Raw genomic sequence first — 15,131 nt, forward strand, 5'->3', positions numbered from 1 at the left:
GCTGATGTGGCCAGGCAACTGCAAGGGAGTTCCTGTGGAAAAATCTTGTTCTGTCTTGGCTTGAGAACGGGGCAGCTCCTGCCATTGTGAGGCCAACACAAAGATCTACATGGTGTCTGAAGGTCCCTTGTTTGACCATTTTCCTGGTGAGGATGACAAGCTTGTGTGGAGTCATTGCAGTAAGTGGAACTCCTTTTGAGGGTTTTCATCATTATTAGTAGTATTTTTATCATTATTGTGGCTCCTAGGATTATGGGGTCAGGTGCAAACACAAAATAAAGAGATGATCCCTAAGCTGGTATCTACAACCAAAGCAAAAGACCTGAAAAAACAGAGGAAGGCATTCATCCAAAGGCAGTACCAAGGAAACACAGAAAATATTGCTCAGACTGATGGGCCATGATTTTGAGATATCAGGGGCTCAACCATTGCCAAATTTTATCATAACAAATAGTGTCTATAATACAGCATCTTGTATGCTTGGGGTGTTGCATAACGGTTAATAAAATAGTGAGAGAATCTTCTGCAGCTTGAAAACATCAGGCTTGCAGGAGTGACTTACTGCCTTATCAACAAGCAACTGCATCATCCTATAAACATCTAGCATGAGACATCTAACTCTACCACATGTCTGACACATGCTAGTTTGCACTAATTTTATCATCACCATTGTATTTCATTTTTGAGGAGAGCAAGAATATCTACTTTTCAACAGCTGCAATAAAATCAGAATTTTGTTTCTCTGTCTGCTATGAACTTTTGATAGATGAAGTCGCATCTCTGACTGTATCCCCTCTGGAACTGTCTGTGCATTATTAGTGCACAAATAAGCTGGTTTTAATTATAGTGAACATGACCACAGAGAGTCAAAACAATGAGATATTTTGATTTCCTACTAATATTGTTCTCTGAAGCAGATGGGCTTGTCATGGGATTTTTCAGTGACTATCAAAGGCTTTGCCATCATTATCAGGAGCACAGGGGAAGTTTCAGGGGCATGCAGTAATTCATTCCACCTTCAAATGGTGACTAAACAAATACTCAAATCTCTTCGGATACTTAGAAAAAAGTTTAGTCTCTCTCAGTGCACTGCCTTATCCAGACTGAACATTCACTTGGTCATCACAGATACAGCATTAATAACCTGGAGGGACACGTTGCTTATGGTGGGGACAAGTTTAGGTCCTGTGAGGCAGATTTCCAGCTGTCACTTTTTTAAAAGGGTGCTTTCTCCAGTGGGAACTGTATACTAGCATACAGCTAGATTGACCAAGTATACAGCAAAAAATATGCAATTGGGCTGAATTTCTTCTTTAAGAGGTTGAAAATGGCCTCAACATTCTTTCCCTGAATATAAAATTAGTAAGGACTGTATTACAGTTGAGAAACCCTAGGGTTGCATCAGACATATGATAGTCAAAGAAGTCGGGGTTTTGGGGCTCAGAGGCAAAGTACCAGGGCAGCACGTTTTGTTTTCCAAAACTTCCTCAGAAAATTGATGCCTTGATCTGCCTGCTAATATTTTCAGCTGTGCCCGCTACTACAGCATTTTCTGCAACTGCATCGAAGGGAGACTCCATCTAAGTCTCACCAGCAAAAAACATGCACGTGTCAGACATGCATCGCCTGGCTGTAAGGCCCAGACAGCTCCTCCTGCTGTGCCTGCAGAGGAGGAAATGGTACTCTGAGTGGAAAGCCTGAAGGTCACCTCTCTACCCTCATCAGTGCCTGCTTGCCCAGAAAAAACTCAAGGACTGAAAAGCAGACACAGGAAAAAAACTTTTACTTCCCCCACCCACAGCCTAGGCAAAAACTCTCCCCTGTCTGCCTCCAGAGCTAAAGTGTTGGCCTTGGCCATGCATCCTCTCAGGAAAGGGTGACTGTATGATCTCACTACTTCATCCTGAAGTCCTGTGTGTCATGGCTGCTGAAAGAGAAAACTGCATAGAGCCCTGCCCTGTCTGGAGAATTGGCAGAGCACAGAAAGACAGACAGAATCACACAATGGTAGGGGTTGGCAGGGACCTCTGGAGATCATCTAGTCCAAACCCCCTGCCAGAGCAGGGTCACCCACAGCAGGTTGCACAGGAACACGTCCAGGCAGGTTTGGAATGTTTCCAGAGACGGAGACTCCACCACCTCTCTGGGCAGCCTGTGCCAGTGCTCTGCCACCCTCAAAGTAAAGAAGTTCCTCCTCATGTTTAGGTGGAACTTCCTATGTTCAAGTTTGTGCCCATTACCTCTTGTCCTGATGTGACAGATATGATATTTGTGGGTTTGGGAGCGATATGAAATGGTAAAACTAATAGTTTGACCAGGTGTTGTATGAGGGGGCAGGGGGCTGACAGGGAGACATTTATCTGAGACTGTCACATTTCTCACTGATACAGATGTGATGTTTGAGGGCCTCTTTTTCTAAAACCTTGTCAGTACATCATCTGACCAAGACCGAAAACTGGAGGAGAAGCAACTCCTAGACTGCTCCACCTCAGACACTCAATGTTCAGACTCCCCTCCTTGGGAGTCTGTCTCCTTGGGCTCCAGCCTTACTTCCAGTGAAGACAGGAGACTTAATTATCCATTTCCTAAAATTAGTGGTCAAGTTGATGATAAAACAGCTTCTACTTTAGCTGAAAATTATATGTTTTCACAAGTAAATCATATCAGCTACCCTATGGCTTCAAAATAACAGCTGTTTTATATTTTGAATGGCCTTTTGAACTAGAATACATCTTTTGTGGTGCTACTGCAAACAAATCAAACTTCTAGCACTTTAGTAGCATGCTTACATTATCAAAATCCTCAGAGACGAGATATTTTGGTTGCTGTATCCGTGGTTGGAATGAACCAAATATTCAAAGCAAAGAACAGAAAACATCAAAATCGTACATGATTTTGTGAAAGCTTAAATCTCAGAATATTTATTCTTTTTCACGTTCAAAGCAATCAGAGACTGAGAATATTTTATGAAAATACCTCTCACAACTATATACTTTTAGGCAGCTAGATCTTTATACCTAGAATGAGGCAGGTTTTTTTCCAGCCAGCAAATATTTTGAAGATCAACTACAACTCTCATTAAACAAATACTTCTTCCCACAGTCAGGTTTTTCGACTCTCATGGGAAACCTCCTCACAGCAGCTGAAGTGTGATTTTGAAGGTAACAATATTCACTGCGCATCATTTTGTTGGCAGCGATGGAAAAGCTGGACAAGCAGATGGAAGAAAAGAGTAGGTCTGCTATGGTATGGAGTTTCTTCCAGTTCAAGCCTAGTCATCTACATTGAGAGTTTACCTTTAGGTCCCTCCTATGGTGATCACACAAAGCATATTTGCTTGGTCAGTGAAAGGACACAGAGGGATTGTCATAAAAGTCCAGGGTGGTAAATCAATACCCCAGGCGTTACTGGCAGCTTTGGGAGTCTTACAGTACATTTTCTGAGCCTCTACTTGTATGCTTTTTCCTATTGCCTTGCATTGCTGCAACCCGTTCAGTCAGCTGTGATGCTCAGTTTAGAGCATGGCTAGGAACATTACATAGCACTTCATCATACACAATGTTAGGCGTAGTCTAACACTGTGACAGGGTACACATGTCAAAAATAGCATATTGTATCTGTTTACAAAGAGTATGTCCAGACTGTAGCTACTTTCTTTTGATATTTGTCCATTCGTTGGAAGTCACTGGGGTTTGGAAAGTAATTTTGGAATGGCTCAGTAACAGACACCTGAATGAAATCAGATGACTATGTATTCTTTTAATACTTCAAAATATGTTTTAATGTGATGGAGGTTCCTTCAGTTAGTGCTTTCATTGGTTTCTGGGTTTGCCCCAAGACACTTTAAGAAATGTTTTGGAAGTGTGACTAGCCAATCGGACGGCCAGGTTTCAAAATGTCACTTCACAAAGCAAAGCCATTGCCAATACCAAATGAACTTATGTTACCCCAATCACATGCACACATTTTCCTGGAACTGTAATTTTTCTTAAGTAATATTTCCCTAGCAGTGCAGGAAAATATCTTAATGTGGTTTCTGAGTCACATTGCTAATTAAAGTGAAAAGTTTTGCCTGTTTGTATGGCACATTCTCTACGTGCAACATGACATATGAGAGAGTAACACGATGCGGCTCTTTTGCAATTTAACCGGACTCAAATAGAATTCCCTCCCCAACGGCACACAAATAGTGACAACGCTGCAGTCGGTGACAGTGAATTCTCAGAACTAACCCAGCATGCTTCCCACCTGAAAGCATGGCTCAGACAAAGCCATCCTGACATCCTGATAATGAGAGTGGTCACCCCTTTCCAAACCTATGTGGCACCCACATTGGATTGCCAAATCCCGTGTGCTCAACTGCACGTCCCTTGCACTCAGTATGACTCTGCCAAAGCAGCAAGGACCCTAGATGGCGTTCTACCACTAGCTGAGTGGTCACACATTTTAAATCCCATTTGGGGGAAAATAGAAAAAATATCCAACATCCTCCAGGAAGCTGAATTTTTCTTAATGCCAGCAAACTAAAATACCCCACTCAATTGTTCTGCTATTCACTGATCCAGAAGCCCATATATAGCTCCTTCACAAAGACATAAAAAAAAGAGCAAATTCTGCTTGGTCTTCCCGTGGGCACATGGGATCTCTGCAGCTGTACTGGGGGCACATAGCATATTGCCCACGTTCCCCAAATCCCAACAAGGATTATGAAGATTTCCAAAATGTGCTGGGGAGGTAGGGAGCAGGGGCAGAAGTTGATAAGGGACTGGCACATAGTGGGAGGAATGAGGAATTTCTAAGGAATAAGGGTTTATTTAGGAAAGGTATCATATCGAGTTACTTCCCTGCAGCAAAATGTCTTGGGTCATTTTCTCCCCCCCTCCCCAGCAAAGCCTGGGACTACATCTCAAAGCCAAGCCCAAGAAACAGCAGTGGGCAGTTTTGCAACTGGACTTACTTGCACTGAGAGAAAGGTCTAAAAGGAACACAGATCTCAGTCAGGTAGTGAAAACTCTAAAAACTACTGTACAAAGTTTCTAATGAGAATAAGAACAAAAGAGTTATCACCTACAACTTTACCTTATTTATTTTTCCCAAATAATGATATAGTGTCCATAGGAGATAAGACACAAGCAAACCTTACTAGTCTGGAGTAGGGACAGCAGGGATCAGAACAAAATTTGCAGCCACAACAGCAGCGTTTGCACCAGTTTTGGTTTTTTTTTTCCATTTTCAAGCAGGCTATTTATCTGTTTGCCTCCTGTGGGAGCTTCCATCAGTACCACCACAGGTAAATGCCTGGGAGGGAGAAAGCACAAGTAGGCTACATAAGGCAGAAACAAGCAATGCTCACGGAGCCTGAGCTGATTGCTTGTTTTGGTTGCCTTGTGACCACAAATTAGCAGAAATTTGCTCCACTGCCCTCTGAGCCTGCCTTCCTGCCTTTGGTTTCACAGCATTTCAGATGTGAGCCACGACTGATGTCAAAGTTTAATTAGCGCTGTGTTCATTTCAAGCAGTTGACTAATAGAATGAATTTCTCAAACGCTGCATCTTATTAATCTGAACAGCCTGATGTAATTTTCAGAGCTCTGCTCTGTACTCAGACATTAGAGTCCTAGCTGGGATGGACTGGACTGGAACAGCAGCTGGGAGAGATCTTTTTGCTATTTCTCACGAGCAAGAACTGCTCTTGATAAAGTAGCAGCGTGTTAGTAGTTTCCTTTCCAAATGATAAGAGCCAAGGACAGATGCCGTGTGGCATAGCAACAATACAGGATTGTTCTCTTATCCTTCACTGTACCTTGTCAAGGCAATAGCAGATAAGTCAGAACAAATTGGCTTTCCTCACAACCTCCCTGATAGCTTCCCACCCCTGAAGGAGAAGCACAGACATTCGTTTCTGCAGGAATGCAGCAAGTACATTTTCACACGTTTTTGGCTCATTGAGCCTATCAGAGATGGTAATCACAGAGAATCAAAAGCAGCAGTGACAAAACTGGGATAATAAAACACTTCTGAAAAACCACTATTTCATAATATTTATTTAAAATAGTTTGCTAACTTTGAAAGGAAGCTGGATGTGAGGATGAAAAGCCTGTTTTAAACAGAGGAATTGTTTCCAACAGCCTTTAGAGTTGCTTTTTCTAACTGTTGAGCAGTTTGCTGTACTTCCAGGAGTTGCCTTTGAGGAAGATAACCCAGGAGGTAGAAGATTTGTTAGAATCTCTATTTTCTAGAAAGTGAGCAACATTTGCAAGCAGTTATTAGAGAGCTGTGTCGATCTATCTCAAAAACAGTGTCAGTCGTAATTTCAGAGACAAAAGCTTATGTCCAGCTCTGCTGCTTAGGTTTCTTTGCAGAGCCCTGTCTGTTTTGGTTGTACAGACAGACAGAGTGCAGCTGGCTCTAGGAAAGGAGAGATGCAAAGAGCTTCCCTATTCCTTCTGCTCACGGTGTGATGGCTCTCTGGTATTTCCAAAGATACCAAATTCCAAAGTATTATCCACCTAGGTGGTCCAGGGACCGAGGATGGTGGCGAAGTGCTGTTTCACACTCACCAGCAGACAGGGACTATGCACCAGCTGTTTTTGGAAAGTGGCTTCCACCTCTGTCCAGCTCACAGTGGCAATACGAGACTGTTGAATCTAAGACCTGTTACAGCAAAAATGCCCACTCAAGGCTGTGTCGATGTTTAGTGCAGAAGTAAAAAAGGTTTAGCTGTGGTAAAGGAGTGCACGTAACAGAGAGCAGCCATGTTTACCTCCAGGGCTAAGCATGACTAATCCCTCGGTCTTCTGATCAGAAAGCAGATTTCTACTTCAATGATACTCCTCAGGCCTATCAGCTGTGTATTTCTCTCTAATGAACCAGAGGAGGGATCACCGCGGGGAGAAGACCTCTGCAAAAAAGAAAAGGCTGTGATTCTGTTATAATGTGGGCATTACCAGTTGTCCTTTTCTCTTGCCTTCCCCCTAGCATTTTATTAATAACGTAAGGGGCAGAATAGGGCAGGGAGCAATGAGACTCAAATTCTCAGAGATCAAGACCTTGCAGCCTCATTAGAGAGGTGGTTTTAGTGTTGGAAGGCAGGAGCAGCTCTGACAGATCATTGGCTTTTCTTGGCAAAAAATTCGCCTCGGCTCTGATGAATATAGGACATAGCTTTTTGCATCTAATTTTAAAATTCTGGAAAAAGTAGCCTATGTCTGTCATTGCTCTAGGAGAGGAAAAATGTGTGGGGGAGAGACAGGAAAAGAGACGGCAAAGTTTGCGGTTCCCTAGTTGAGGGGTTCCAAAATGTAAGAGACTGTCAGGACAAAACTTCAGCGAGAATTTTTAAAGCATTTCCTGATGAAAAAGAAATTAAAAATAATAATGCTCAGCCTTCAGAATACCCATGCAGAAATCTAATTGTTCAATGAGGACCTCATATGCCAGGCTGGCATCCTGAACCAAGCAACTGGTGTGCGAGGCAGAGGGCTTGCTGCCAGCCCTGACGTGGGTTCAGCTGAGGAGCCCAGCCTGACACCTGCACGGCTGCGCTGTCCCAGTCCGGGGCTGCCCACCGCTTCCCATCATGAGACTGTTTTCCAGTTGTTTATAACACTGCCAGACGTTAGATATTCAGGCTGAAACTTTCCACGCCAGATGTCTGCCTCAAAACGATTTTAATAATTTTTTGCTTTCTCTGTCAAAATGGCTTGACCACAGTTGAGGATGAAGCTCCTTCTTTATCTGTGCAAAAACATTTTCTGGCAATCTCATTTTTGTTAATGTTTGGCGTTTCCCTACTATGAATCACAGATGTGAAGTTTTGACACCTGAGGAACCTTGGTTGTCCCGGATGTGTCTACTGCTGTCTCTGCAAAAATCCACCCAAAATTCAAAACCTCCTAGAGCAACAGCAGAGACCTGCCAGGGTTTAGCAGCTAGATGCTCAGCAGATGGGGCTTGTGCGCACCCCACTCTATTCGGGAGTGCAGCAGGACATGGGTGCAGGACACCACAGGTTCAGTCCATGGGGCTGTGAGCAGGCCACAGGGGTCGGGCAAGCAGGGAAGGGAAGCTGCCAGATCTGCCTGTGGAAGGGGAAGGAGATGAACACTGATGAACTGTGGAAAGGGAAGGAGATGAACACAAAACACCTGTTTGAGGAGGCTGAGAACATCCGGGGAGACCAGAACTAGAAACTGGGGTCAGGAAAAGGAAAGCCAGGAAGTCCTTACCACAGGGACAAAACAAGAAGCTAGGGATGGAAGGGGGGATCATGGTCAGACATGATTGGAAAGCAAAACAGTCCGGTAGTGCTGTCTCTGAGAAACTGGGACAGACCTTCTGAGGGTCTGAGAGAGAAGCAGGACATCACCACCCAGCAGGAAGGAAGTGGGAAGGAGGGTGACGTATGGAGAGCATGAACAGGAGCCCAGCAGGGAAACTGAGACCCTGAGTCCTGGAGGTGAGGGAACACCGGTCAAATGCTGGGAATGGAACAAGGCAGGAATGGAGAGAGGTAGGAGGAGCTGGGCCTGACGGGCACTGGACAACCTGCCTTGGTGTGCACATGGTGGTAAAAGGGACTCCTGTAGCCGGCACAGGTGGTGTATTTAAGGGTTGGGAAAAGCCAAACACAACGGAGATACTTGTTGAATCACAGCAACTTGTACATAGGCATTTTAATATTCACGGCATTAATTAGGATATTTGTGGAAGGGGGATAAGAGAATATTTAAGTCCTTAGTCCCCCAAAACCCTATCGAATGATACCACACTGACACCACTTGATGGTTTAAACCATCAATGGGTTTAAAACTTCAGCTGTCCTGGGCAGAGCTCAGTGACTTGAACTCATATAAAGGGGCAAGAGCAGGTTGCAGGTGGTTGACCCTTCTTGGGTCTCGCTAATTGCACATTACCTGCATCCTGACCTTGCGGGTTTTATCCCATGTCAATACTGCCATTGATCTTAAAGAATTTTAAAAAAATAAGGCATGATAGGTGAATGCAATACATCATTTCTGCAAATTCAATTTGAGGCGCAATCGGTAAGAATAGGCATAACCCTGTGTACCATTAAACACTGTCATATGAACAACTTTTTGTGGGGTATATCACATGCACACACACACACAAAAGCCCACATGTCATACATACTAAAACAACCCAGAAATCTAATATAACATGTAAAACATTAAAGGAAAAGTAATCCACAGCTTAGCCAAAAATCTCTGTCTACACAGAAAGAGCCAGAACAAGTGGAAAACCAGTCTTTTCCTTGTGGCAATCAGTAGCCAATGCGTGTGAAACACAGACCTTTTTAATGTGATTTACACGATACCTTCAGGATAGTCTTGGAAACTAGCAGCGATTTGTTATTATATACATACTCTGTGGCTAGGCTGGCTTCTTGAGAGTGGTAGCCAAATTACAATTAAAACAATTACAGACGTACATATGTTGAGTGGACAAAGCTATCACAGTGAATAATCTATAAACCAGTTTAAATTAGCAAGAAGAGCTCTTGCATTTATTCTAGGCAAAGTGGATAATATGGTTTCAAAATTTGATTAAAAGACTAACTAGCGGTTTACTACTATGCTGAATAAACTTGTGTCCCATGTGAGGACAGAATTATCATCACTGCCAATTATACAACGGTTAGTATTCTGTATTAGAAAGCACTTTCTGATTTAAAGTGATTCCTACATGTAAGAAACCAGTGATTTGTCATGCAGATCATAAAGGGAATGTATACAAGACTGATTACTCCGGTCCTAATGCCTTCAAAGCACTGATTGCTGAGATTGTAAATTGAAAGGCTTGTGAATGGTGAGCAGGCAAAGGGGTAAGTCATTAGTCATCCTGAGGCAGACATCGCTCACCGCTGCTAACTTCTTGTGCTGGCAACAGCAGGCTGCAATTAAGCACAGAACTTAGCATTTCTTTTCTAAAACACGGGTCAACATGCAGTGCAGTTCACAGACTAGTGTGTGGTCATCTCTTGCAAGCGGGAGGTTTTCTGAACTGAAAACAAAAGTATTAGCTTGTTTTGCTCTGTTGGTGAAAAACAAATAGTTTGTTCTGGACCACACACCGAATTAATCATTTTTGGACACACTGCACATATAGAAACTTGTTCCAGTTTTTGTTCTGATTTTTCAAAATGATTGTCCTGGATGTTCTCACATTGTCGCAGAAAGTCAGCTCTGAAAAATCCTCCTCTCAAGGTGAGGTTTCAGCTTAAATTTTGTTGCATGTATTGTATTCAGAAGAAAGGTTAGTTCCCAGGCAATGTGCTCTATTATTACTAGTTGCTGCTTATTTTAAAGTCCTGGATAACATCTCCTAATAAAACAAAAGAAAAACATTTCCCTGATTTCTGGCAAACAAGTGAACACGTGTTTTTAGGGGAAAATTTTCAGTACCAGGATACTAATTCCTGCAATTCTAAATACCTGAAATTAAAAAGCATATTGAAAAGTATTCCAAACGCTCTGGCTTGCATTTTTGTTTAGATTTTCCTTTTATTTTGTATGACTGACACTAAAAGTTTAAGTTTAACAGGTACTTAATAATAACTAGTAAAAAGACATAAAATATTAAATAGCAAACATGGATTTAACTTCTTTATAGGTTGTCCTTTCCTCTATGGCCGCTAAACATCTGTGCAACTAAACCATCACAAAATAAACCCAAACACCAAAACAGCAAAAAGATCTCCACCTTGCACATTAAATGTATGTAATTCTGGCAATTCGAACCATTAAGAATGACAGTAAATAAAGATCACCTACCTTCACAGACCCATTCTCATAGTCAGATCCTTGCAGCAGATGTAGAAAAGAAACTATGAAAATATTCACAGTTGCCCACGGTTTGTACATTCTGATGTTTAAAATCCACAGGTTACTACGCAGTCGTCGTCATACAGCTAGAGGTGTCTGTTTCGAAATGCATTTCTCTATCAGCAATACAGAAAAGAAAAGCTTCCAGAATTTCTCTTATAAACTCACAAAGGATTCCAACATATGAGAGTAAATATCTGGCTCTTTACTTCTCAAAACAATTGTAAGTTCATCTAGAGAGTGTAATTTCTTAGACCAGATTTTAGATACACTTGAAAGAAAATCATGATAGTGATTTAAATAGATATGTATCTGTATATATACACATACACGCTCACAAATGATCAGGTATGGATTCCAGTTAATGCAGTTAATATATCTTCCATCAAGACACAAAGAGGCATTCAAAATCCATCTGTGGTCCAGAAAATGTAAGAAATCTGCTCTATTCTGTGCTCCGTGTTACGGCAGCCTTTTAAGATGGTAGTGTAGTGGCCAATGTTTTGAGCTCGAGAGCTGTAATCCAACTCTGTATTAAAACTTTTTTCACAACCTTCATGGAAGCTTGCAGAAGCATGTGTCTTAAATCTGATACAGACTTTGGCAGTAACACAGTCAAATTTTGGCTCTAATCCCATTTTGTCCCTACCAATAGCATAGCAGTTTTTAAACTAACTGATGCAATCTAGACTCCCATTATTTTAAAGAAGATTACCTGAAACATGAAACTTCAGCACACGTTCTTACACAGCACACATATTTTAAGTTACTTCTTTAAAAAAAAAAAAAAAGGAGAGAGGGAGGGAAAGGAAACAAGAAAGACTGACTTTCTTTAATGTGCTCTATCCTCTGTGGCATAGGATTTTATGAATAGATTTTAAAAAGGAAAGTTAAAAACGATGTTTGACAACAGACACAATTTTGATTTTTTTTAATGAAAACTCATGAAGCTACAGATATAAAAGGAAAAATCTATTTTTATTGCAGCAAAACACAACCATTATTTCTGCCCCAAGATATGCATGCATTCTCACTGTATATTTCCACTGTTTAAAACTGAAATTAAGATCTAACATTTAAAATTTAAACATAGACAAAGGCTCTGACAATTATGCATGTTAAATCGATATTTCTGTACTCATATAATATATTGTGTTCAGGAGAGTAGTGCCACTCTCACATGGCTTAGGGTTTGCAGAATCAGACTCTACAGTTGTTAAAATAAAACAGTCACATACCTAATATTTCAGGGCACTGGTTTCCTACCTCTGGCGTCCAAGCTTTAGCTCTCTTAAATACAAGTCACGCTTCTGTAACTATCATTAGCTTGCATAATTTCTTCTTAAGTATTCATCACAAACGGACATTGGAGAGAAAATTATTAGAATCCATTCTTTCCAGCTGTTGTCAGTTAACTGAGTCATTATGTTTTAAAAGCATATATGTAACTGTATTATTTTTTAGCTTTGTCTTTTGCCACTTGTTTTGTGAAAGCAATCTATTTCCCATTTTTTTGGCTTTGTCTCCCACCCAGCCCACACTGGTTTGTAGAGCAGCAGGAATTTCACCTCTTTGAATTGGGTGTGAAAAAGCTTTTCTCTCCGTGTACCTGCTTCCCCCCCCAACCCAGGCTGCCAGCGATATTCACACAGTTTCACAGGCCCCACGCTACAAGGGACATTCTGTGTCCGTACTGTAGTTTACCATTAAAATACTCTAAGTATTTCATTCATCATTTTAAATTAACATATAATCTAACGCTTATGTGCAGTTACCTTGACCTCATTTAATATCTCCATTTCCCTCCTGATACTAATATCCATCTCCTTGCAGAAGCTGAAAGCCTGCTAAAATAAATGAATATGCCTTAGCCTCAGGTGCACTGCTTCAGCACAAGGGATCAAACAAAAAATAACCACTATATTCTCAGGACTGGACGGTAATGACTTTCTTTTGACCTGTAGTTAACTGGAGGGAGTACCCGGCCATCCACATCTCTCATTTATGGAATTATTGTTTGAAACACAGACCCAAATTCACAAAACAGGCAAGAAGCAATACATGCCCTTCATGCCCTAAAGCCTGGTGAGCGGGACACTTGTACAGCCTGTCTCCAGCACAGTTCAGGGATGAGCTGCTCTGCTCCCCTGGCAGGGCTGGTGCAGAATTTCACCAGCCAGGGCAGGCACCTGAAGCAAGCCTTCCCTCCGGCCGTCAGCCAGACGTCTTCTGTCCTTCTCACAGGCGTCACCTCTCCACTTCATAAGTTGGCAGAAGCAAGGAAGGGAAAGCCCAGGAGCAGTACTGAGGTTTTTAAATACCAGCTATGGAATTTCTCCCGTCAGGCCAGCGAGTGTTTAACTGCTTACACAAAGCAAAACAGCTTCAGCGGGGAGAGTGAAAAGCACCGGCGGTGGTATGTTCAGCAAAGAATGTTTCTGAGAACAAGAGCATACCTCAGGTTTCTGCTCTAAATCAAGAAGGAAAGAGATTCACACCCAAGGGGTCTCACATCCTCAGCCTGACAGTGAGGGTGGTGGTTGCCTTTCTGCCCTTGCAAGACCCGCAAACTGTACTTAAAGGACTCTTAGCAATCCAGCACTAGAAAATCAAGAAAGCTGGTTGTTTTGGAAATGTTGGAGGGAAGCACCTCAGTTAGTTAATATTTTATGTGTGTTTTAGTTCATCACTGTTACTTACCAAATTCAACTCTGAATTACAAATACATTTGGAAAGACCAAACTTGCATGTTTCTCAAAACAAACTGTTCATCAGAAATGTCTACCCATCTCTGGCTTCAGTGGGCTTTTTGGCAGGAAGACTGAACTGACCCTCAGGCACCGAATCAAACTCCTGTACAAGACCAAGTTAGATGCTGCAGGCAGAAGACAAAAAATACCTAGTCTCTCCCTTAGGACTCAGACACAGAGACTAACAAAGAAGGAAAAAAACCGTTCTGGTAACTGCAGAGGACTTTAAATTTAGCTCAAAGTTGTTAGTGAAAGCAAAGGCAAAGCAAGAGAAATCAGTTGATGGGACAGCACACCAACTCTGATGATGGATTTTTGGGAAACAGCTTTTTCACCACCTGCACCACTGTCCCCATCCCTTTCCCTATTGCTCTTGTCTCTCTCCTCCAATTCAGGATACGAATCAGTGCTCCCTCTAGCAGCATCTCAGCCCTGCTCCTCACACAGCTTTGTTACCATTTTTCCTGCCTACTTCTGCACGGACAACAATTTAAATACTTTTGCATTGGAGCTCAAAACTCAGAAGTTTGTTGAGATTATATTGCAGGCTGCCTGCAACAGCAGTGAACAGACTTGTTCTCTGACCAGACACCTCCTAGGTCTATGCCCTATGTTTTCACATAATATATGAACACAAGTTAACAATACTAACATTCTAGTTTATTGTTTTATCTCAGTTTGCTATTGTACAACCACCTGCTCAGTTCTGTGCATGGCTCGGATTGGTATTTCATTTAAAATCTAGCACTGTATAAAAAAGTACTTATAATAAAATTAATGTCACTATTTACATGACTCTACTTTTGTAACTGAATAAGCAGCTCCACTGACATCAACTAGACTAAATATTGTGTAATTAACTGAGAATTCAAACATTTGTATCACCTTTGGGTGAGCAGCTAATAGATTAATACTGTGGCAATGAGTCAGCTCTTGGCAAGAAAAGCTTAAAAATTTAATTTTGTTAAGTCTATTTCAAATATTGGTCAACACTGATGTCTCAAATGGGTGAACAATACAGATGGAAAGAAGTTTAAATCTGTTTATCTGCAAACAGTATGTATAATTTATCAAACAATATTTTAAGCACGCGAGCCTTTATTCCGAAGTAACAGTCTCACATACATTGCACAGAAACCCTGATTCACCGATTCCCATACTCTGTTTTTGTGATGGAAGAGAACATATAAAAGACCCAGAACTTGGCAGATATTCCAACGAACAGATTAATCGTAATTTCTTGGTATCTTCCGCTAATGTTTAAGACACAGAATATGAAGACCAAGTGCAGTTTATTTACCAGAACTGCTTACCATGGCACATTGCAGGTTCTGTACTTGGGCTTCACGGCAACCAAAGAGAATAAAGGCCAGTCCAGATGACTAGAACTCAAAAAATAGCACCATATTAAGCTTAGGCATTTCTTGCATGCGTACACACCCAGGGAACAGAAGAATTTCTTGACAGTGCTGAACAACTCATATTCTTCAAGCAGAAATTCTTTCAGGTGAGGCAGTAAATTCCTTCAGCTATCTGA

General features: G+C 41.7%; 1 protein-coding gene across 1 annotated transcript in view; it reads right to left on the reverse strand.

The window, feature by feature from the left end:
• The window catches only part of VEGFD (vascular endothelial growth factor D), a 32,320-nt gene extending 20,886 nt beyond the window's left edge, over positions 1-11,434 (reverse strand). The window contains exon 1 of the mRNA XM_054188382.1: positions 10,794-11,434. Coding sequence (XP_054044357.1) covers positions 10,794-10,883 — 90 coding nt within the window. The 5' untranslated portion in view covers positions 10,884-11,434. The remainder of the gene's footprint in view (positions 1-10,793) is intronic.
• Positions 11,435-15,131: the final 3,697 nt, after the last annotated feature.

The sequence above is a fragment of the Rissa tridactyla genome, chromosome 1, assembly GCF_028500815.1.
Source record: "Rissa tridactyla isolate bRisTri1 chromosome 1, bRisTri1.patW.cur.20221130, whole genome shotgun sequence".
Classification (NCBI taxonomy): domain Eukaryota; kingdom Metazoa; phylum Chordata; class Aves; order Charadriiformes; family Laridae; genus Rissa; species Rissa tridactyla.